At 40.5% G+C, this 21,960-nt stretch overlaps 1 protein-coding gene across 2 annotated transcripts; it reads right to left on the bottom strand.

Moving 5' to 3' along the window:
* Positions 1 to 571: 571 nt before the first annotated feature.
* kdm5bb (lysine demethylase 5Bb) lies at positions 572 to 21,128 on the bottom strand. 2 transcript variants are annotated; one of them, XM_057830224.1, is made up of 28 exons: positions 20,774 to 21,128; positions 19,491 to 19,568; positions 18,994 to 19,116; positions 18,252 to 18,422; positions 17,898 to 17,954; positions 14,465 to 14,620; positions 13,709 to 13,802; positions 13,517 to 13,635; positions 13,018 to 13,176; positions 12,823 to 12,942; positions 12,589 to 12,747; positions 12,310 to 12,491; positions 12,031 to 12,193; positions 11,836 to 11,955; positions 11,545 to 11,739; positions 11,277 to 11,458; positions 10,639 to 10,763; positions 9,935 to 10,085; positions 7,617 to 7,731; positions 6,917 to 7,272; positions 6,192 to 6,330; positions 5,933 to 6,112; positions 5,689 to 5,850; positions 3,549 to 4,034; positions 3,362 to 3,446; positions 3,077 to 3,279; positions 1,605 to 1,865; positions 572 to 1,436 (listed from the first exon to the last, which is right to left on the bottom strand). In XM_057830224.1, exons 1-28 carry the CDS (start codon positions 20,924 to 20,926, stop codon positions 1,299 to 1,301), a joined length of 4,632 nt encoding a protein of 1,543 aa, XP_057686207.1. In that variant the 5' UTR covers positions 20,927 to 21,128; the 3' UTR covers positions 572 to 1,298. The 2 variants fall into 2 exon arrangements, with proteins under 2 accessions (XP_057686207.1, XP_057686208.1); XM_057830225.1 differs by lacking the exon at positions 17,898 to 17,954 and having other exon boundaries at positions 574 to 1,436; positions 20,774 to 21,126.
* Positions 21,129 to 21,960: the final 832 nt, after the last annotated feature.

The following is a 21,960-nucleotide window of genomic DNA, read 5'->3' as shown; positions in this document are numbered from 1 at the left end:
GTCGCTGCTCATGGAGACTCAGGTAGGTGCCTGTTTTGGTTTTAGATCAGTAGCAGCTTTGGTTTTGAAAATATTTGAAGTTTTTGAAAATAGGCCCCCTACGGATCGGCCCTGCGCCCCGTGTCATGTCAATATATTATGAAGTCTATGATAAAACAATATATCATTTTAAATATTTTTTTTTTGAGGGGGGGGGGGGGGCAATAATTTACAGCGCTATAAGTAAAAAAATATTGTAAAAAAAAAATAAAAATAAAAAAACACCATGGGTAACAAAAATATCTACAATTCCAAATCAAATTAAATAAAAATTTTTAAAAAATACAAATTAAAAAAAAATGTAAGGGACTAATAAAGGATTATTTTATAACGACAAGTTTTGTTAGGAATGAAGAGTCAACACTTGATAGATGAATGCCGCCATTACATGGCTTGTGGGATAACCACAGTCACTGGTGCACATTTGTAACAATGGATGTGCATCAGTTTGTTTTGTTCAGGTTAGAAAAAAATATATATATATATATCATGCTTTAGCATGGACATGACTTAAAAAAAAAAAAATCCCATCAGTTTTTGTCACGCTACAACACGTGAAGGTGTGAAAAACAGACTCCATAGAACAAAATGAATTTATTCCACAATATAAACTATGCCAAGTCCACACTGAGTATCCTATACCAAATTACATGCTGCCATTTGTACATGTGAGCAGTCTTTTTCTTTCAACCCGTTAGTGTAGCTGCCAGCCATCCACCTCTGTACATCACCATTGCTACGGCAGCAACAAGTCACCGGAAATCTATTTGCCAATTTGGACAGAAATTATTGCTCAGATAAATAAAACTATTCTACAAAAATGGCAATAATTATGAAAGATGCACATACTAAACACTGGGGTAAAAAGGGGCATGGCGGGAGGATAAAAGTTTGACTCCAATCTCAATAAATCTTATGCATGCAATGAGGCTGGAGAGAAGAGAATATTAACCCCTGATTTAACCTCTACTGGTTGTGTTTGAAGTAAGACTCCTTTGCGCTTATGTAACGGCATCCCATGCAGTACACATCACATCCTGCTCGTTTGTTCCCCCATTGTACCCACCACAAACAATTCAAGGGAAGTAAATATATATATATATAATATGCATGTAAAAATACAAAAAATAACTACACAGTATAGTTCTGGACAACAAGTGAAAGAGAAGATAGCACCATCGTTACAAAAGGTTTGGACAAACGGGGGGTGAAAGTGACGGCGAGACTGTTGGCGCCCAAACAACAACAGACAAATCTCTTCATTTTATCATGTGCGCGTTGCTCAGCGTGCATCGGACACAAATGTAGTCCTCCTTTTCCGCCATCTCTGCTGTGACGCCAACACACATTTGGTGAAACCATTGGTTGCAGCTGCCGTCACACTGAACCCAGTCCACCTGCATCAAGACCGAGAGACAGACATGAGAATATTGCCAGCACATAGTTCTCATACCTCAAGTTTGAAATTGTAAATCAAAGGGGAAAAAATGTCCCAATGGCAGGTTGTATCTTTAAAAACGCATACACCACAATGTTCCATTTATGATGCAAGACTTTGGTCCCACCTCGTCTCCCTCGGGGAGCTGACACCTCTCTGCGGGACACACAGCCATGTCATCATCGGACTCGTCGGACTGTGAGATGTCTGAACGCGGAGAAGACAAGTTTGAGGCTGGTCTCCGCTGTAACTCCTTTTGATTAATCTTCTGTCTTTTGTGAGAGTGCTTTGTTTCCCTCGCCCAGTGTTCCCCATTGAAAGTGTCCCTCTCTAAATGCCTTTTTGCTTTCTTCTCTGAGGCTGTAAGCGCTTCCCTCACTTTAGTATCCTGTAACAGATAAACAGATAATTGGTGGAAAAGGTGAATCATTACTTTAAAAAATAAAAAATTAAACCCTTTAAAAAACAATCATTTAACTTATTGACTGCCATTGCTGGTGCTAGTCATTAGGGTTGGGCATCGTTTGAATTTTAATGGTTCTGGTTCTGATTCCACATATCGATTCCGGTCCCAAAAGATTCTCGATTCAAATTCTTTTAATGGGCAGGGTAAAAAAAAAAAAAATCCATAGATTATATGAATTTCTCGATATTTTTTCTGAATTATAGAACTTTCAATTAACTATGAATTTCTCACATTTAACTTGTATATAAATATTAGTCTTTGAACTTCTATTGATTATAATTTAAAGTAAATGAGGCAAAACTAATGTGCACCAATAATCGATTTATAATCAATTCCTTGCCTTTGAATCATAATCACAATCTAATCTTGAGGTGCCCCAAGATTCCCACCTCAACATTTAATACTGTTAATTTTAACGGAGGTGGCAACGCGCTACGTAAAGTACGAAGCTGCTTATATAGCTACATTAGTCCGATGTAATAATACGATGTATTCTCGTACTATTCCATCCATCCATCACCTACCGCTTAATCCGGGGTTCGGTCGAGGTTGGGGCAGCAGAAGACAGACGTAATTTATTGTTTAACTAACCTGGTTCTGACTGGTTAGAGGACCGGTGCAGAGTGTCAAATACACGTGACTCTGCTATGCACTACTCGGCACCTGTATTCCATGAAGCCGGAGGTATTTAATCATACCGGTCGTGTAGCCACCTTTGCATGATATAGCTGTGTTGCAAATGTTGCACTGAGTTGACTGGTCATTTTTCCTTGTGAAGTTAAAATCAAGTTGCAATGCACAAACACACGCTTCATGTGGCTGCTGCTTCGTGGTGTCCGGCAACTATTTTTTCCGATCAGCGGTCAGGGCATCGAAACATGGAATCAAAATGTTAAAATTCAAACGGTTTCGGGAAAATCCGAGGGTTCGTCCCGGATCCCATCGATGCCCGACCCTACTAGTCGACCAATCCATTTAGACTGGGAAAGGCTGGCGGCGAATAATCGCAAGCAGTCCTCCCAATCTAAATGGATTGGACACTGGCACGGAAATGATAATCTGGGCCTAAAATTGAAACATATACTTAACAAAACATTGATTCATGACATGCCATTTGATGGTTTTTCATGTACCTGGTTGAGGTTTTTTCCCTGAGAGTGAAAGTGAAAGTGTTTATCGCTGTCTAAGGAATCGTCCTGTGCCGGAGACATGCACGAATTTGTGAGCTGGCTCGTGGCTCTGTCCAATAAAAGGCGGTGCAGTGCCTGAACTTCTGGCAGTGACACTTGCAGGAGGAGACCTTCCACCATCAGCTCCTCCAGGTCCTGATTCAACCCTGTCAGACAAACACAACATCAAATGAGATTAAGTATTCCTATCAGAAAACGCCATCTACGCTTGTGAGATGGACAACTGACCCTGCAGCGGAATGCATCTCTGTTCAGTATAGAAGACGGTCTGGGCGTGATTTGTCCTGTTCCACTCTGGAGTCAAACAAGGGGCCTGCGTGAAAACATCCACATCAGTAACTTTGATCACCAAAATTAAGACAAACGGAGCAAAAAAAAAAAAAAAAAAAAGTAGCACAAGGTGACAATAAGTAACCTGAGTGTTGCTGTAGTTGTCGCAAGAGTCTGATGCAAAACGGGTTAGAGTGGGAGGCGTTTCAGCCCCAATTTCCAGTTCTGTCATAAGACAGGACTGAAGAATCTGCTGTGCATTGTGCTGCCAGTTAAGCGTCCTCTCAACTAAGTAGTGCAGCGCGTCGCCTTCTGGCAGTCGAACCCTGATTCGCCTCAGGGACACGAGCAGGGGTTGAACTTTGTTCAGTGGCGGTTTCCTGGATCGCCGACAGCGGGGACAAAGCCAAGGCGATGGATCACCGAGGTCCGATTGGTCCCTGACGCATACGCTGTGGAAGGCATCCCTGCAGAGCTCGCACTGCAACATGGCCCCCATTAGCGCCTTCTGACACACACACACCTTCAGGTCGGTGCAGTCTGCGGTTGGCAGGAGCTTCGACTCATTTGCCACTCTCAGCTGACTGAAGGCCTCCATTTCCCTGGCCCGCAGCGCCTCAAGAGTTGCATTCTAAAAAGACAAAGAAAAATTGGTATTTGCTAATTGTTTAACCCTTTATATGGGACTTGTTGAATTTATTGGCTGCCATTGACAATGCCAGATGTCCAATCTATTTTGACAGGGGGAGGCTGACAGCGATCAATGCATTGGCTGTCTAGAGCCATCAATGGCAGGAAAAGAGATACTATGGAGGGAAAAAAACTATATTTAGAGCTTTGGGGGTGGGGGGATTACCACAATATATTTCGTTATCATTTAATTTTCTTTAAAAAAAATATATATATTGCATTAAATTATCATTAAAAATAAATTTGTGAACATGCGTGAACAATCACAGGTCCTGTCGGCTACACTTGTATGTATGTTAATATTATGGCCTAAAAGAACCAAATGTGATGCCCACATATCTAGGCGCCAGGTCAAATGGGGTTACTTTTTTGTTTTCCCCTAAGAGACCAGTGTGCGTTATGACAAAAGGAATAAGTTACCCAGTCCAGGGGTCAACAATATTTTTAAAACTGTCACTTAACCCAGTAGCAGCCAATAAGTTAAAGGGCATAGCTAGTTATATAGTTTTAGACTTAAAATGATGTTTGTTTTTTTTTAATCCTAAAACAAAAAGTTTAGTGAACTTGAATGTGATTGTATACCCCCCCCCCCCCCCCCACACACACACACACAAGAAAAGCTGTGATTTTGCAGGTTGTGAGATTCCGCCCGGTAGCACTCTACCTACCACTTATCTTACTTTATTTCTATTTTCTAATGTTAATATCTAGTTGTCTAGTCTCTTCATCACTAGTCACCTGGTGTCCCCTTTCCCCCCTCCCCTCTGGGGGGGGCTATTTTTCAGCTGCAGCCTCCTGACTGTCCGGACCCCAAACTGGATGGACGTCCTCGTTGCTACCCCCGTCTCATTTGGCTAGATGGACCTCTTCTTGTTCCTTTACTCCACCGCATTTTTTACGGACTGTAACTTCGCCTGCTAATTCCCATTAGTGGTCCTGGGGCTTCCTGTCCATCCGTACTGGGAGTGGACTTCTCCTGACTGTGGTACTCCCCAAGGTTTCTCGTTTTATCCCGAAGACACTGGAGTTTTTGGAGTTTTTCCTTGCCGACATGGAGGGTCTAAGGATGGGGGGTACCCAGGACTTGAATTTATTTATTCATCTTTGTTGCTTCGTTTGCTGTTTCAGACTGTGTATCATATTGCCTCTGCAAAGCCCTTTGAGACAACCTTTTTGTGATCTAGGGCTATACAAATAAAATGGAATTGAAATTGAATTGAATTGATATTTAAAATATGATAATAATACTACATCTTAATAGTACAGTAAACACCATTGTATAAAGTATAAAGTGATGTAACAGTTCTATGCATGAATCAGCTTCACTTATTTTATCATTAATAATGATATTGACCTTATGTGAAGACGCAGATCACAATTCTCCACAAGAATCAAAGATCTCCAAACTAATTCCATGTTGGTGACCCCTGACCAGGTCTATTTAAGGAAAGCTTTTTTTTTTTTTTTTTTTTTTTTTTAATGTGGCAAACACCACAGCATTTCTTAGTAAGGAGACCACTTTTGGATTACGGCTGACGTGTGTAAAATGAGAAACATCTGCAATTAATGAAGTTTCTTAGATGACAATCACTTACAACGGAGACAGAATCCTTGGCTTCTGAAAGTGCTTTCTCCACATCACTGACAGTGCTGAGCCTCAGAGTTTTCTTTTTGTTATTTTTTGGCGATTCCTTTCCTTTCTTGGCCTTTCTCTTGGGAGAACCTTCTTTTCCAACTTCACATCTTGGACATAGGGTCTGTTATGAACAACGCAATAGTGAGGCCTCCAGTTTTTTTCATAGTCGTAATTACTTAGGGGAAACTGGGTGGGCACTTTACCTCAAGTAAGGAATTGGCCACATCTTTCTGAAGGAAAATTGAAGCGGCCGATTCTTTCCAGTCTTGCACTTCTGCCAATAAAGACTCCAGTTTGTCTAAGGGCTCAAGGTGGACTTGAATGGCTTGTCCTCGTAGCACCATATCCAATAAATTGTCCATCATAAGAATAGAGTCGTTAGCCTGCAAAACAACATAGCTGTGAGTCACTCACGCACCCCTATGTAAAAGCAATTCACACGCAGCTCGAGCGTGTCCCGACCTCAAGCTCATCGGCTTCCTGAAGCCACTCGAGAGCTTTCCTGATGGTGTCTTTCAGGAGGAGGCAGTTCGGGAGGTGGGAGGAGATGCCAGACACTTCCTCTGCAGCTGCACTCAGGGTCTCAATAGAGTGAGGGGGCCTGTTGGGTAAAACAATACACAATGATGCACCGTAATTAATACAACTGTAAGCAATGGCCCCCAAGGTCACGATAAATATGGAGAATTGTCATATTGTTTGTAAATCCACACAGGAAATGTATTTCTTAAAAACAGGTTGAAAGGACTTGGAGTTGTGTACTCAAAATTGCCCTTATATTGTAAACTAGCACTAATTCTGTTAACTTTTTTTCTTCGTGAATAAATTCAAAACTCGAGAGCTAAGCATGGCAACTACGCATGGTCAAGGAATATCACTTTGGAAAAATGTAGTGTTGAAGCTCTAAGTTAAGATGGAGATAGGCACATTCCTAAGAGCCATGCCATTAAAAGCAACTTGTGACAGTAAATGCTGAACAGCACCAGTGGAATGAGGGCGGAACTAAACGTGATGCTCACTTTTTGTCGATCTGGTTGAATATTCTAGCCACGGCTTTTTGCACTAGCTGGAATTAAAATGAAGCAAAATCAGGTGCACTTATGTCATAAATCGTTCAACGGATGTATTTTGCAGCCTTGTGTATAGATGTGAAGCCCATGGTGCGTCATTTGATCTGCTGTCTTCACCTGGCTTTCAGAAGAGTGCTCGCCTTGTCCTCCCAGTGCTCAGAAACTGTCAGGAGCTCTTGAAGTCGGGCCATGGCTTTCTCCACAGATGAGTGCGGCGACAGGCCCACGCCCTGGTCGATGAGCCTCCGCATGGTTTCCAAAGTCAAGGTGGCCGGCTGGGTGCTGGCTTGCTCCACCCCCTCCAGCCAGCGTGCCTGTTCGAGCCGCTCCCTTAAGCGCGGCAGTTCGGGCAGCTCCACGTCAAAATCAAAACTGACATCTAACAGGCTTTGGATCTCGGCCAAGCTCGGAGCCTCTTCCGCCAAAACTTTCTCGCTGTGTTGCTGGAAGTCTTCAATGCGGTTCAAAAGCTCCTTCAAAGAGATGCCATGACGGATTGAGAAGGGTTCAGACTGCCATGACTGACATCCAAAGTTATTATAGTTTTGAGTTTTTCATTATGGTTTACTTTTCATTTTGAAGGTATTACTGTCTCAAATTCTAATGTTTAAAATTTTTTAACAAAAAATATAGATTGTTATTTTTCGAATCATAGTTTTTATTTATTACATTTAAAAAATGCTTCTTCTGTTTCTACTGTTTATCATTTTGTTCACTTTAAAAAAATGCTTCTTCTGTTCTACTGTTTATCATTTTGTTCACTTTTGTTAATGATTATAATCTTGCCGACTTCTAGATCGCTCAAGACAAAACTTACCTTCAACAAGGGGGCTTGAGGCAGGCTACAGGAGAGGTTGTACAGCTGCCTTACAAAGGAACTCAGCTCCTCCACGGTCAACTGGCTGCGGGATTTCCCCATGCCACATTGAAACCTTGGGAAAAGATCGAATCAATCATGTTATCACACTTCACACATCTACAATCTTTGCATTGGATGTATCGAGCACAACCAGTTTTGGAAAAATTCATTCAGTAGGAGAACTACCACTTCGAAGTTTTAAAGGGAACCTTGGACTTAAAGACTTGTAGGCTCTAATAAGCCACAATTGTTCTCTTTTACTAAAATATGTTATTAGAAACATAAAATATTGCCATTGACTTAAAAATCTATAATATTTAATGCATTTTTCGACCTACGGAGGGTGCCCAGTTTTAAGCGCACAATAGACGCTCGGGGAGATGCGTACATACATTGTCACTGTCACTGGATGAATACTACCGAGTTACTGCAATTCCTTCTACACGGTGAGACGTCCAAAACATGCGCTCATCGGTTAAAAGCGGCAAGTACTGACTGTTTGAGTCTTTTATAACCTTTTCATTGCTTCAAAATACTTTTTGCATGTGTTTCCCTCTGATACTTTTAAGCATTCTGTTTTCATGTACCGTTAAAGCAGATTGTTGATCTGTTCACCACATTAGTCACGTAGAATATTTAAACCACCCCTATTTGATATTACTACGTTTAAATATTTCCTTAAGGCATCTTAAGTATGTTCTGTCTGTATGCATCTAAACAAAACAAGCTGAAAGCGTACGGTAGTACTTTGGGTGTCAAAGTCGCCTGTTGTAGGACGTTTCGCTGGTGTAGCACATTTTGGCAGAACATAGGTGTTGTCCTACTTTTGTCTCGTCTCATCCAGTCTTTCCTGTTCATTGTGCTTTTTCTACTCGTTTGGTGAAAGATCGACAGTGCTGTCATGCTTATTTATGTTCCTCACGGGTTTAATTTGAAAAAGCTGAACAGATTAAATGTTAATGTCGTCAGAGTCATACTCCGGAAGCCCAGCAGCATAACCCAGTGATGTTACCGCCCTGCGACGTCAAAAACAATGATGACCTACTAGTTAAAGTAATTTTACAAATTGTATAAAAACAAAAACATCAAGAGGGGTTTTAATATCAATTAAACTCATAATAACATTTATCTTTTAAGAACTAAAAATCTTTCTATCCGTGGATCCCTTTAAGTAATTTCACCTGGTTTCTTGAACCAATTAACTTTCGTAGACACCAGGCAGAAATACACTATGCAGGGGTTGCGCTAGACATTTTCATTGTCTGTCATTTTGACTGACAGGGTCATAAAAATCCGGTCATAGTCTATTTTTACCCGTCACTTAAATTTTTAAAATGATAATGACATATTCAATAGTATTTAGTATTCATTCATTTTTAATTAATATTGTAACGTTTGCTTGGCGGCGAAAAATTAGACACGGAAGTTGTGGTATTTTTCTCCCTTTTTACTCTGCTTACCGCCAACAACTCCGCCCCCAAAGAAAAAGAGGCAACGATATAGACCCCAATCACCAACGTCACACAATGATCTTAATTGTGGTTGTCAGCCCAAAATCTTCTAAATATATATTAAATGCATCTTACCAGATATAAAAAGACTACTACATAGTCTGTGGTGATCGTTTGGTGCCCAGATTTCTTGTCGAATTACAGCAGTCCATCTCGCTCTCATCTTCGGGTCTCTCAGAATACGGTAGAACTTCAAGTCTCTCCGTCTATCTTCTCTGTTACAGCAACCAACCGCCACACACGCCTTCACCATTTTGATTATTAATATTAACGAGCAGAAAAACACGCCGTAATAGGAGGCATGTACGTAGCGGTAATGTGTAAACATGACGAGCTGACACACAATAAGGCGGCTCCGGTCAGAGGGGCGGAGTTGTGACGTCATGTGATTGGGGTCTATACACAGGCGGCAATCTTGTCCATCAATTGGATGACGCGCTGGCACACCGGGTGCACCAATAAGAACCTCGCGTTGATGTGTCAATCACGGTGCCGCCGCCAGACCCCGGTGACGCTACAATATTCTGAGAGAAGAGCCAACGACGTCGTGCATTAAGAGAGACAATAGCTAATCAATATGCTAACTCGCCACCCTGTGGTCTGGGGTGTGAATTGCAACCTGTCAAAATGACGGACGGACTTCAGTTTTTTCCGTCACCGTTTTAAAAAACCGGTCAACGACGGAAAATATCCGGTTAACGTGACCCCTGACACTATGTTCAATTCACGCTTATCTAATATGTGAACCAGTTCAAGAACTTGTACCTGGTCTGTCTTTTTCCGTTTAATAGCTGCTGTGCCACTGAGGAGCATTTCTCTCCATCTTGGGTGACCAAACGCAGTCGACGCAACAGGTCGTTTTCAGGGAAGCGTTTGGCCTCCGACTCAGCAAGAAGAGAGCGAAAAACTGGCAGGCCTGAGGAGAGAGAACAGTGTTGCTTACAGTCCAACCAATCCAATAATCTAACATAAAATCTTGTTAACTCATTCACTGCCAATGACAGGAATAGACATCAAATCCATATGAACTGGTATGGCTATATTTGAATGATGTTTTGGTGCCACTGACAGTGATAGACACCCAATCCATTTTGACTGGACCAGTAAAAAATTGAAAATGGCAGGGTGGGCCGGAAAAAACCATACTACTTATAGCAACGAGAGTAAAGGTAGTTTGTTACTTTCCATCTCTGCAAAATGGATTGGATGTCTAGCACCATGACTAACGGAGAATGAGTTAATTTACACAATACCATTAAAGTTACTCGAATAGTAGGAACCTCGTTGATCGGTTTCCTTAGTTTCAGTGTTGTAAGTGGTATTATGCTAAAGTTGCTGAGAAGTCAATGTAAAAAATGTTCATCTATCACTGTAAAAGGCAGCCTACGAGTTAATGATTATGGGTGATAGTTGAAATTTCATAAAATATGTAGGCCTATTTGATGTTTTCGCTCTACTTGTTTGCTTACTTTTCTTCTTTTCCAGTTTCGCTTCCAGAGTCTCTGACACGCGAGAGGCCCACGCATCATACTGCTCAGCACGCTGCTTCGAGGCATTCATCATGGGTAACAGGTCCTCCAGTTTGTATCTGTAACTACAAGAGGAAAATACACTCACATATTTACATGAAAGTTAAGATTACCACGGGGGATTATTTGTGTTTTAAGTAATATGTAGGAGCTTTGGCCTCATCCTTTTTTTTTTTTAATCCTAAATCTTTCATTAGTTCAAACCTATTTTGTAGCTATTGTAAAAGCCCTTAAAAAGAATAGTGAAAACCTTAAAAATTTTGAAAGTGGCCTTAAAAGACAAATTGCCTCTGACCTAGTTGTGTGACACTATGCTTAACACAATTTAGATTTTTTTTTTTTTGGGGGGGGGGGGGGGGGGTGCAATTCTTATGATTTCAATACTGATGATCTTGCACAGCCCTGGGGTGATCAATTTACAGTATAGCAAGCATGACATCCAACCTTGTTCTCCCCACTGCATTATATGTAATACCAATTCAAAATATGAATGAAATGTTTAGAATTGAAATACGTTCGATAAAATGTTATTGAGAGCTCACCATCATAAAATAACGTGAGCTCTAAGTAGAACTTACTTCAGTGTGTATTCGGCGATTGGGCAAGAACACAGGTCGCTGATGTGATGCAGACAGACCAGCACTCCTGGGCTACAGGGACATGTGATGGCAGAGAGGTAACAGGTCGTCCGGCACTTAGCACACTGTCGCTCGTCATCCTGGAGATGATCGTATTTTGCCTCCCGCCACTGCACTAACCCCTTTACAATGAGAGGACCAAAGCAGTGGTCAGGAGTTATGAGTGAAGGACATCATTACCAGCCTTAACTGTTTATTGTTACTTCACCATTTTGGACACTTTTTCTCTCAGTTCCTGCTCCTCCAGGATCATGACGGCCATGTCCTTGTGGACAGCAGAGGCCAGGACCACATCGAGGGTGTCAGCTTTGGCTGCCATGTTGCACACCATCTCGTCATGGGAGAAGACGTTATATCGGTGAAGCATGCGATAGTGATTGACGCATTGTCTACCTAGAGACATCTGGTTTGAAAGAAAGACGGTAAAAGTTGTCATGCTTTCAAATGAATTGGACATCCATCACCATCAATGAGACTGAAGCCTGATTATTTAACTTACCCAATCAACAGTGCAGAAGTTGACTGCCTCTGCAAAATTGAAGCCTTGATTGAAGCCACTGTGATAAGCTCTGGGAAACGTGACCACAAACTCGCCAGCACATTGATTGGTTCTATAAATCTGAAACGGAACCCAAAAACTGAGGATCAACTTTGGGTAGTTTCTGAGCTATTTTGTAGGTGTTACAAAACCTACCGGGACACCGTGGGCCATGAGGGTATTAGGGTTCATAATAGTGACCAACTGGTGCAGTAGGTCAGGCTGGGATTCAAACAGTTCTGGGGCCAGTTTCTTCATCACCTCCTCTAGCTGCTCTGCAGCAAAGCCGGGAGCTCCATACCATGTTTTGGGTTCCCCCCTTGAAGTGAATAAAATGGACAACAAAATAAGTAAGTAATTGAATTCGCTTTAATGTTTTGATGGAAAGATCTATAAGGTCAGTGACTATCACTCCTTGCATAATTGGCTTCATACCAGTGTAGGTAGTTGATGGAGTAACTCCAGTGGTCCTCGATGTGCCAACAGAAAGAGGAGAAACACATGCCAACATAAAGCCACGGCAAAGTCATTCCGCAGATGTCAGCTGTCACATGTGTGAGGACGGATGGATTCATCATTGCCATGTTGTTGAGGTTCCACCCGCACTTGAGGTACTTCTGCATAGGGGCCAACCAAAAGTGACACTCACCAGTTCAGTTCAGTTAAAAATAACCTTGTTGAGTTTATTGATTTGGATGATTGTGTTGAGTTTACCTCATCAGCAGGAGCGACCTTAAATTTCCCATTAGGAATGGGAAACCCGCTCCCAAACTCCTTTGAAGCAATATCTGCTCCATACTCAACAGTAACATCCTCCTCGATGGCTCCTACCAAGCGCCAGAACTCTTTTTCAACTAGCTCTGTAGGAACCATCTGGAAAACACACCCACAGGTACAATCTGAAAAATTGGAGAATAACACTTTTTGTGTAAATCACATTCTACTTACATGGACTGGCATGTTAAAATAATCTGACTTGAATGCATCTGCCATTTGCCCAAAAGCACGAAGGGAGTAGTCTCTGTAAGCTTGCTCAAAGCCAAATGCTTCATGAGGCTTGCTACATTCCTAAAATAAAAACCAAAATGCTCAGTATATTCTGTTTCTGTGCTTAGTGTCATTGTTTACATCAACGATCTTCACCTGAGCGAGACACTTGGGGCACCTCCAGTCTCCCTTGGGGACGTCATTTAGAGGGGGGATGAGGCAGAATGTATGGTAGCTGTCATCACAACCGTCACATAGCAACAAGCGATCTTCATCTCCCCCACTGCCGCAAACCAGACAGACCACCAGATCCACCTAGAAGGGGTGTCAAAGTCATCTTCCACATCGTTTAAACATATTTTAAATTTTATAACAAAGGGAAATATTCTATATAGTTATCTGTAGTTCTCAAAATTTTATTGAGGACTACAGAAATACTACTTAAAAGTAATTTGAGTGAAGAAACACAAATTTGATGCACACGTTTTAATTGGGGGTGGGGGGGTGGGGGGGGGACACAAAATGACGTGATGGACCAGATCTGGATCAAGGGCTGCAAATTAGACACCTGTATGACCGCAATCTGCAATTCAACACTTTTAAAATGCTTCCCCTTTACATTCAGATATTTGCAAGACTCACTGTTTGTACTTACCGGATTTGGAGGTACAGGTTCAATGTACTTCTTGTAGCGTTGTTTCAATTTATCCTCCTCAATGACTGGTTCCTTGACTTCAACTGGTTCCTGTTTCAATTGAATAGGAATTTCTTTCTCTGAAAGAAAGCCAAGAGTGCCACGTTAGTCCTCATGTTTCAAAGTGAAACGCTGGAGCAGATGCACAAATACCTGGTTCTGGCTTGACGACAAAAGAGCCCATCCTCCTCCTCAGATTTGGCCGATTTTCACCTGGCTCCCCTGGTTCAGTCTTCACACAGACCGACTACAGGAAAAGAGGATAGAGGTAAAGTAAAATTACATGTTCAAATGCCAAAATTACATGATATTGTATTAAAAAAACATCAATGCTGTACACACACTGTAGGTAAACTGTCAGCGGGCCAAGTGATAAAGCCTTGAATTTTTTAAAAAGATGCATCCAGACTGAGACTAACATGTGGGGCCGTATTTGCTCCCCAAAAATGACTGCAGCACGTGACGTCATGTTTTGACCAAACATTATACTTTGTGCGCTTGTGGGCCACTTCACTTTCAAATTAGAAAAAAATATGTGACTTCTAATTTCAATGACTCTACAAAAAGACCAGACCTAAATGTAAAAAAAAAAAATATATATTGAGCATTCTGTGGCAGGTGTGTGCTGACGCCAACTTAACATTAATTTGAATAAGGTTCATTTACGATAGTCTTCACTATAAGAGATTGCGCACTTATTCAACAACAGTATTTGTTCATTTTCACTGCCCTTTGTAGAAAAATTAAAACTACAAAACTTTTTAAATGAGCTGTACAGCTCTCGTACAGATTTTTTTTTAACAATACAAAAACGTGGCTTCTAAACAGGGGTGTGGTGACTATGTTTTTTATTCATGTTGTGTGTGTGCAACAAGTGATAAAATGTGTCATTTTACTGAACATCATCACCTCATATTTCATGCGTTTTCCTCTGCGAGCGTTGGGGCAAGAATCAGGTGTCTGCACGGCTTGCCTTTGAAGTGGCTCCTGCAGTTTTGCCTCCTTGGTGTCAACCTGATCCTTACTTTCTGGACTATCCTCTGAGTTGGCTGGCTTTTGAACACACTAAAGCAAACAACGCACAGGTTGAGACTATAGAAGGAGTAAGCACATGGATTTGGGTTCTTAACTGGACCGAACTCAGTGGCGTAGACAGGAATGAATAGAAAACAGTTTTTACTGCGTGCTCTTTTATTGCAGCTGAAACGCAGTAATTGCAAGGTTAAAGCGGCTAAGTACTTAAAGTTTGTGTCAGAGGTTTACATACTACAGAAGCATAGAGCTGTCAGACCAGGAAAAAAGCTAAATATCAGATAATACAGTGATAAATTCCATGTTTAATATGAGACGTTTAAACGTGGCAAGTTTGACCTCCAATTCAGGTAAAACTAGGGGTGTAAAGAAAATCAGTTTGATATTGTCACTGCAATAAAGCCAAAAATTAAGCTTGAAAAGTGACATTTGTCATTTTCTAGCTGTTGCTGCTAAGGGCTCTAAGTTTACAGTTTTGCTTATTTGTAATTTTATTTTTTATAATTATCTTTTTAATTTCAAACAGAGACTAATATATTTTAAGTAACACCCAAAAGGATCACTTTAAATTATTTACACAAATTCTATTGTTTACATTTTTAAAAATACTTTAAAGGGTACCACAGATAGAAAGACATGTAGTTCTTAAAAGATAAATGTTAGTATGAGTTATAATAATTTGATATTAAATCCCCTCCTAATGTCTTTGTTTTAATAAAATTTGCGTAACTAGTAGGTAGGGTTGCCACTTTTCAGAAATAGAAATAAGGGACGCCCTCCTCGCGCCCAAAGCCGCACAGTAAAAAAAGGGACATCCCCAAAATGCACAAAATGTATCTATTTATTAATATTCCGTATTGGTTCAATACGGAATGAAACTTTTAATTCCCCAATTCGAAACGATTCCTTATTCCAAGTGAACGGTGGCAAGCCTACTAGTACGTCACTATTGTTGTTAACGACGCAATACACTCTGGCGGGCTACAACAGTGTCCAAAAAAACAAAACAAAACAAAAAAAAACGTCTCACTCCTTAGCTACATAAACAAATCGTCGGATATGCCCTTCAAATTTAAACCCAAGCGGAAAAGTAATGAGCAGGATTGTCGATGTGTCACAAAACGAGCAGCAAAAGCAATTAAATCAAGGTCTCTAGCTGGATTCGAACCCGCGTTTCCCGTGTGCCGGAAGAGCACGTACACCACAGGACCATCAATCCGCGTGACATTAGAGTCATCATTTTCCTTATAAAGCAATCGCAGCCCACATGCATTGTCCGTAAAACGCAACTGAAAAGAAAGTGCGGCTGGCTTGACCATGGAATTACAAAAAACGGCTCACCTCAGACAGTACCCAGACAACAATAACATAGGGATTGCGTTAAAGGGTTATTGAACACATAAAAAAACATACGATTGCGAAAAGGGAGACACAAAAAGGGTCTGTGACAGTAGATCGGGAGCAATAATTTAAAAGGAAAAAAAAACGAGGGAAAACCGCAATGAAAGGCAGATAAATTAAAAAAAGACAGCAATGATGCAAATAGCAACAAAGGGATATACAAACTGTCAAATGGCAACAATTCTATTCTCAGCAAGCCGCCTAGGATCGGTTCAAAGGTAATGCTGATGAGCTGGAATTTGATGCAGGTATGACATTGGGAACTCATCCCACAGCTCTGTAACAAAACAATCTGACCAGCAGCAGAATGTGACAAAATCATGCCAGTCGTCATACTAGCTTCGCTTGCTAGCTAGCACAGCTATTCTCCCAGTCTAGCCCAACCGCGTCATCACCCCCAGCGTGCATTGCACCTGTAAAACATGGCGCTCCCCGTAGGTCAAAACATGTACTAAATATTACATATTTTTAAATCAATGGCAATAATATGAGTTTCTAATAACATATTTTAGTAAAAGAGAACAATTGTGACTTATTAGAGCCTACAAGTCTTTAAGTCTGAGGTTCCCTATAAGTATCCCTAGCCCCCCAAGCCTTTTTTGTACCAAAATTAACCAATCCAAGCATTTCAACTGAACCGAACCGAAAATACATCCTAGTACACCACTAACCCACCGGGTACGTTATTGGTAGAGCACTATCTACATTCTTAGGGTATGAAAACAATTGCAACTGAACAGTCACCATCTCGATTACGGCAAATGTCTCCAATAGAAGAGGAGCATCGTTTTGTTGCTATTGAGTGTCAAAAGCACTCTGCCAGAAATCTGAACCACAAGTCAAACTACATGACAATATTTATTTTTATCTTTGTCATTTTCACATTATAACAAGATCATTTTCACATTTTAATTTGATATTTTTCCACATTTTAAAGTTTTAACTGTCATATTTTGAGTGGACTACTAAACATAAGTTGTGTCTTAGTTTTTGTTCCTTATTTAAAAAAGCCTTATATTTTGACACTCATCTACAGTTTTCCACCAGTGATCTGAACAGTTTCTTTTCGCCAAACTAGACAAACTTTGACTTATCACAATATACTATCACCAATTTAAAATATTCGATTTTTCATGTTGCAAAATATGATTTTTCTTCTGGTGTGGCAGCAATACAATTCCATACATACATGAGTGCCATAATAATTGCAAAATTTTTACGGAAAATGAACTTCCAGAGAGCAAGAATTTTACAATGCACAAAATGTCTTCAATCATGTTTTTGACGAGAAAGAAACAACTGTTCAAAAAAACTTATGAGCCCCCCAAGTTTATATAAAAGCCATGGCTATGATGACTATGTAAATTATTGACTACAATATTCTGTATAATTTTATTATCAATAATAAATTGTAAACTGGTGAGAGACTGCAGGATTCAAAGTGACAAATTAGATAAAAGATATTCAGTAGTCAAAAGAGAAAGGTCAAAAGTAGGAAGTGGTTAGCGTGCACCAGAAACAGAAAAGCAACATGCCAATTTGAGATGAGACATTATCAATTTGTCAAGTGCTGGGATCTTTTTGGGCCTTGAGTGTGTAGAAAAGTGCGTCCAAAGCACAATGCTACAGGAAATTATCCAATTTTACTTAATTTGCTTGAAAAATACAAAATTACTGTTAATTACAATGATATCTTTGTTTAAATTGTCTATGCCAGTTGCTAACAATTAACTGGCAGAAGATACTAAATTGGTACTAAAACTGTTTACACGCCTAAATCCATTATTTCCATTATTAATTTAACATTGTTTCTGCAAGCAGTATTTGACAAACAATATAAAATCCAGACAGAGAGAAACATGCTTGTCGTTAATGGTAAAAGTTTTTGTTGACTGCGATGCACACGTACCTTTTGGAGATCAAGATCAGCCTCCAAACCCATCAGTTTGGAAGCTGCCTCTGGTGTCTGAGGTAAAAGAGAGCTGATGTAATTAAACAATTTAGAGCGACCTACACTAAGAGGTCACGAGGTACCAATTCAATGATGAGCTCTCTTGGAATAAACAACTGAATTTTTGAAGAAAAAGTAAACAAACTGATATGATTGGGCGCCATTAGATTGCGTCAAAGGGATAAAAGACAATTATGCATATCCAATTAAAGCTTCTCATTTAGCACTGACTCAAAATGCTAGTTTGCAGTTTTGGTTCCAGTTCTAGAAGCAACAAACAATGTGATCGTGTTGACGCAGGGTGTGACTTACCAGCAGGTTTGCGCCACTTTGAAAGAGGTTGTACGGATAGAGAGTTTTTTCATAATGTGCTCGCAGGTGTGAGCCAACAGCTTTGCCAGGGGCGAAGCCCATCTGCATTGCAATCTTGGTCCATCGTCTTTCCTGACAGACTACTTCGAAGCCGCCTTCTTCAGCTACTAACTGGGATGGGGACATCACAATGATGGCAAGGTCAGTGAGGGAATTACCATAATTTCATTTAACATATGCATAAAAAAATCTTAACGCCCGCTCCCCAAAAAAAAGTCACCAAAATTGATGTCGACACCCTACTTGTGTCCTCTTTAACATCTGCAACTATTAGAAAGACAGCTCCACCATTAGGGATTTTTTTTGCACTTTTTGAGTTTTCCTTTCCTTATTAAGAGACAACATTTTTTCTTTATACTGAGCACCTAAAAAGAAAATATTGCTTTACGTGCATAAAAATTCCAAATATTGTTTCGGTTGTTCTGATATTTTCATAGGTTTAGAATATAACAACAGATTTGTAATATTAGACATTATCTATCAGATTGAGATGAAAGTACACTTTTCTGACAAGTCCTAGGCACCAGTAAACATCTATAAAATGTAACACTTATTTTTGTCTGTTCTTATGTATCATTTGACAGTCCCATCCAGTTTGAGATTAATTTAACAGTTAAAAAAGTATTATAATCATGAATGTACAGTAAAACGATTGTATCTGATGAGGTTATATGACACTAACCTTGTTAAATTGGTATAAATCCAAAATCTTTCTCTCCACATGGGGAATCTTCAGGGAACATCCCTGCAAATCCCAGAATTTGGCAATCTGGTCCAAAAAGTTGAGTTTGACTCTGGTCTGAGCCTGGGAGGACGTAGACAATCATTTGAAACTGTTCAAAAGTACCAGTACATAAAACATGTAGAGAAATATTTAGTTATCTTCCTGCAGAGGCTATTTGTTTAAGTACTGTATAATAATATGTATTTTCTTTATCTCCATTTTGTTACTTTAGCACATAACAGCATGCTATAACCTCAGCCTCTATTTTCAGTCGTCAAGCAAGATTAATAATAAGGTACTTTTGTTTCAAGCCTGCATACACATAGCACTCCACAAGAGAGGACGTGTTTATATATATATATATATATATAAATAATAATAATAATAATAACATAAAAAACACACAAATATCAATGAACATTCTGTGAGCAGATATTAAGCCAATTAACACTCACCTCCAGCTCATTGAGCCTCTGGATCCGAGGAACAAAGTGAAGCCTGTCAACATCGCAAGCAAATGGAGGCTGCCAACCCTAAAGAGCAACAGAACAATATCAGCACACGCAGTCTTTGTCTGGGAGGCCACCTTTCTCAGCTTCTTACTTCAACTGCCAACTCCTTTTAGCCTTACTAGTATGGATTACTGAATTTCTTTACAAATGTTTCGCTCTTGACAACAGCATTTTTTTTTATTTCTAGCTATATCAATTTGACTCTTACAGGCCTTTTCACACTGATCTTGCTTAGTCTTTACCAAACAAACAACAATTTGGAATTGATTTCTTTCCACAGCTGAGCGTCGACAACAACTATGATCGCTCACAAAAGGGGAGGCCCAAGTTTTTGTTACAAGTAAGAAGCATACATCCCCCACTGGCACACAAAATGGCCAGATGGAAGACTCAAGTCAGTCAGTAGGCCAGCTTACCACAAAGCCAACATGGAGGACAACACCCTACAAGACTGGCTCGAGTCGTGTTTGGGCAGTTGCTCATCTTCAGGCAATCATACTTTTACAATAAAATGCAACCATGGTGTCGAGGTTGCGTAACATCATAAATACATACCACTTTTAACTGTTTATTAGTAAGATTATTAATTTGGGGACATGATGCACATGCTCTGATGTACTTGCCCTTTCAATAGAACAACTTTGGGAAGACCATCATTCACAATGGCTTGAACATAACTATATATAAGGTGTTGTGAACATATAATCTGTCAATTGATTGACAAGTGTTGTGTGACACGCTGATCACAACGCGATGCTCTTCAGCAATTAAACCCACCGCTACCTTAAGGCCCAAATGGTAGACTAAAGTCCACGTTAGTATTTTTCTTGCCGTCAAGCGCACAAGGATGTCTTTATTTCTGTCTACCTATATGACGAACACACCGTGCTGCTACATCATGACAGCGTCTGCTAGTTAGCATTAGCCTCTTAGCTTATAGTTGGTCAGAGCACAGAGGCTTTGTTGACACACGGCGAACAACAAGATAACTTCCACTCGGGACACGCTAGTGAAACGTGCCGGGAGTCCGAGGTGGGCGAAAGGGGGCTGCTCCCGACGCCAGTGACGCCAAATAAGAGGCAGCGAGCCGCGGCGGCACAAAGAATGAACCTGGCCCGTCGCTCATCCGCCATGTTGGCGAGTCCCTTTAAATCCCTCGACAAGCGTCTCCATCAAACAAGCATCCGCGTCCAAAGGGGCATTTAAACATCCCCTAACGCACTCACCTGAGGCGGTCGGACTTTGCAAATGCCAGTTTTCTCGGCGATGGGACGGATCTTATTGATGAATGCGTAAGGGTCTGCAAATTCTTCCCAGCTGGGCTCAAACACTGGGCACTCCGGAGGTGGCTTGAACTCGTCCGGTCGAGGCTGGCTCATCGTTTCGGAAAGGACCGGACGGGTCACGGCGAAGGAAAATGGGGATCCGTGGGTGTGCGTGGATGTTTTTATTCCGTACTTCAACGTCAGGCCCGGTGGCAGCAAGTCGACATCCACACGAGATGAGGCAGCTGACACACACAAACGCGCTCACGCGCGTTCACACGCACACACATTCACGCACTGTGAAGAGAACGTTACAAGGCATTGAGTACGTCCGCTCAAAAAACTAGACACTCTTTGTGTTTGACGTTCTCACGTTTTGTGCTTCAAATCAATTAAAATCGATCCACATTGGTCCTTTTACCATTGTTAATCAAGCTGCTGATCATGCTGTAGTGATGATGGTAGGTGACTTTGAAAAAAACAAAACAAAAACATAGACACCGTAATAAAGTCAATATTAACTTCACAGCGTCCCACAAAATCCTGATAACTTTTTAAATATTTTTCTGGATTTTTACACATTTTTTCACTAAAAGACGACCAGATTGTGCACACAATTATTTTTCGTGTGTATATCAGAGAATATAAGTTTGAACACGTAATTTTGATTACTTTACCATTTAAATTGCACGTTCATTCAACCGGTCGTTTAAGTGTAATCACGTTTAAAAACAATACACTCGATGGATAAGAAGCAAACTTTGTGGTTTACAGTATATATTCACTGTATTTTTCTTAAATTGGGTGTAGAAAAAGTTAATTTTGAGAATGGTCACGTTAAGTGGATATAAGCGTTTCAAATTTTTTTTTTCATCTTTTTTTCGTGGACTGTTTCATGTTTACACTTGCGCGGATGAATACGTTCAGGTGATGTCGCTGCCGGACCTTTTTTTTTCTTTATAATTATTTATTTATTAAATAGTCTCTTCCATTGGAAGAAATCCAGCACGTTTCATAACGTCATTCTCACTAAAAGATTCATACACTGACCATGATGCAATGGTTAATTTGGCCAGATGAGTTATGTATTTCAACAGTTCTAATTTGGCCAGTTGTGTTATAGTTTTCAACGGTCTCCCCAGCAAGTC

The sequence above is a fragment of the Corythoichthys intestinalis genome, chromosome 2 (assembly GCF_030265065.1).
Source record: "Corythoichthys intestinalis isolate RoL2023-P3 chromosome 2, ASM3026506v1, whole genome shotgun sequence".
NCBI classification, from domain to species: Eukaryota; Metazoa; Chordata; class Actinopteri; order Syngnathiformes; family Syngnathidae; genus Corythoichthys; species Corythoichthys intestinalis.
This window is presented reverse-complemented; position numbering and strand designations above follow the sequence as displayed.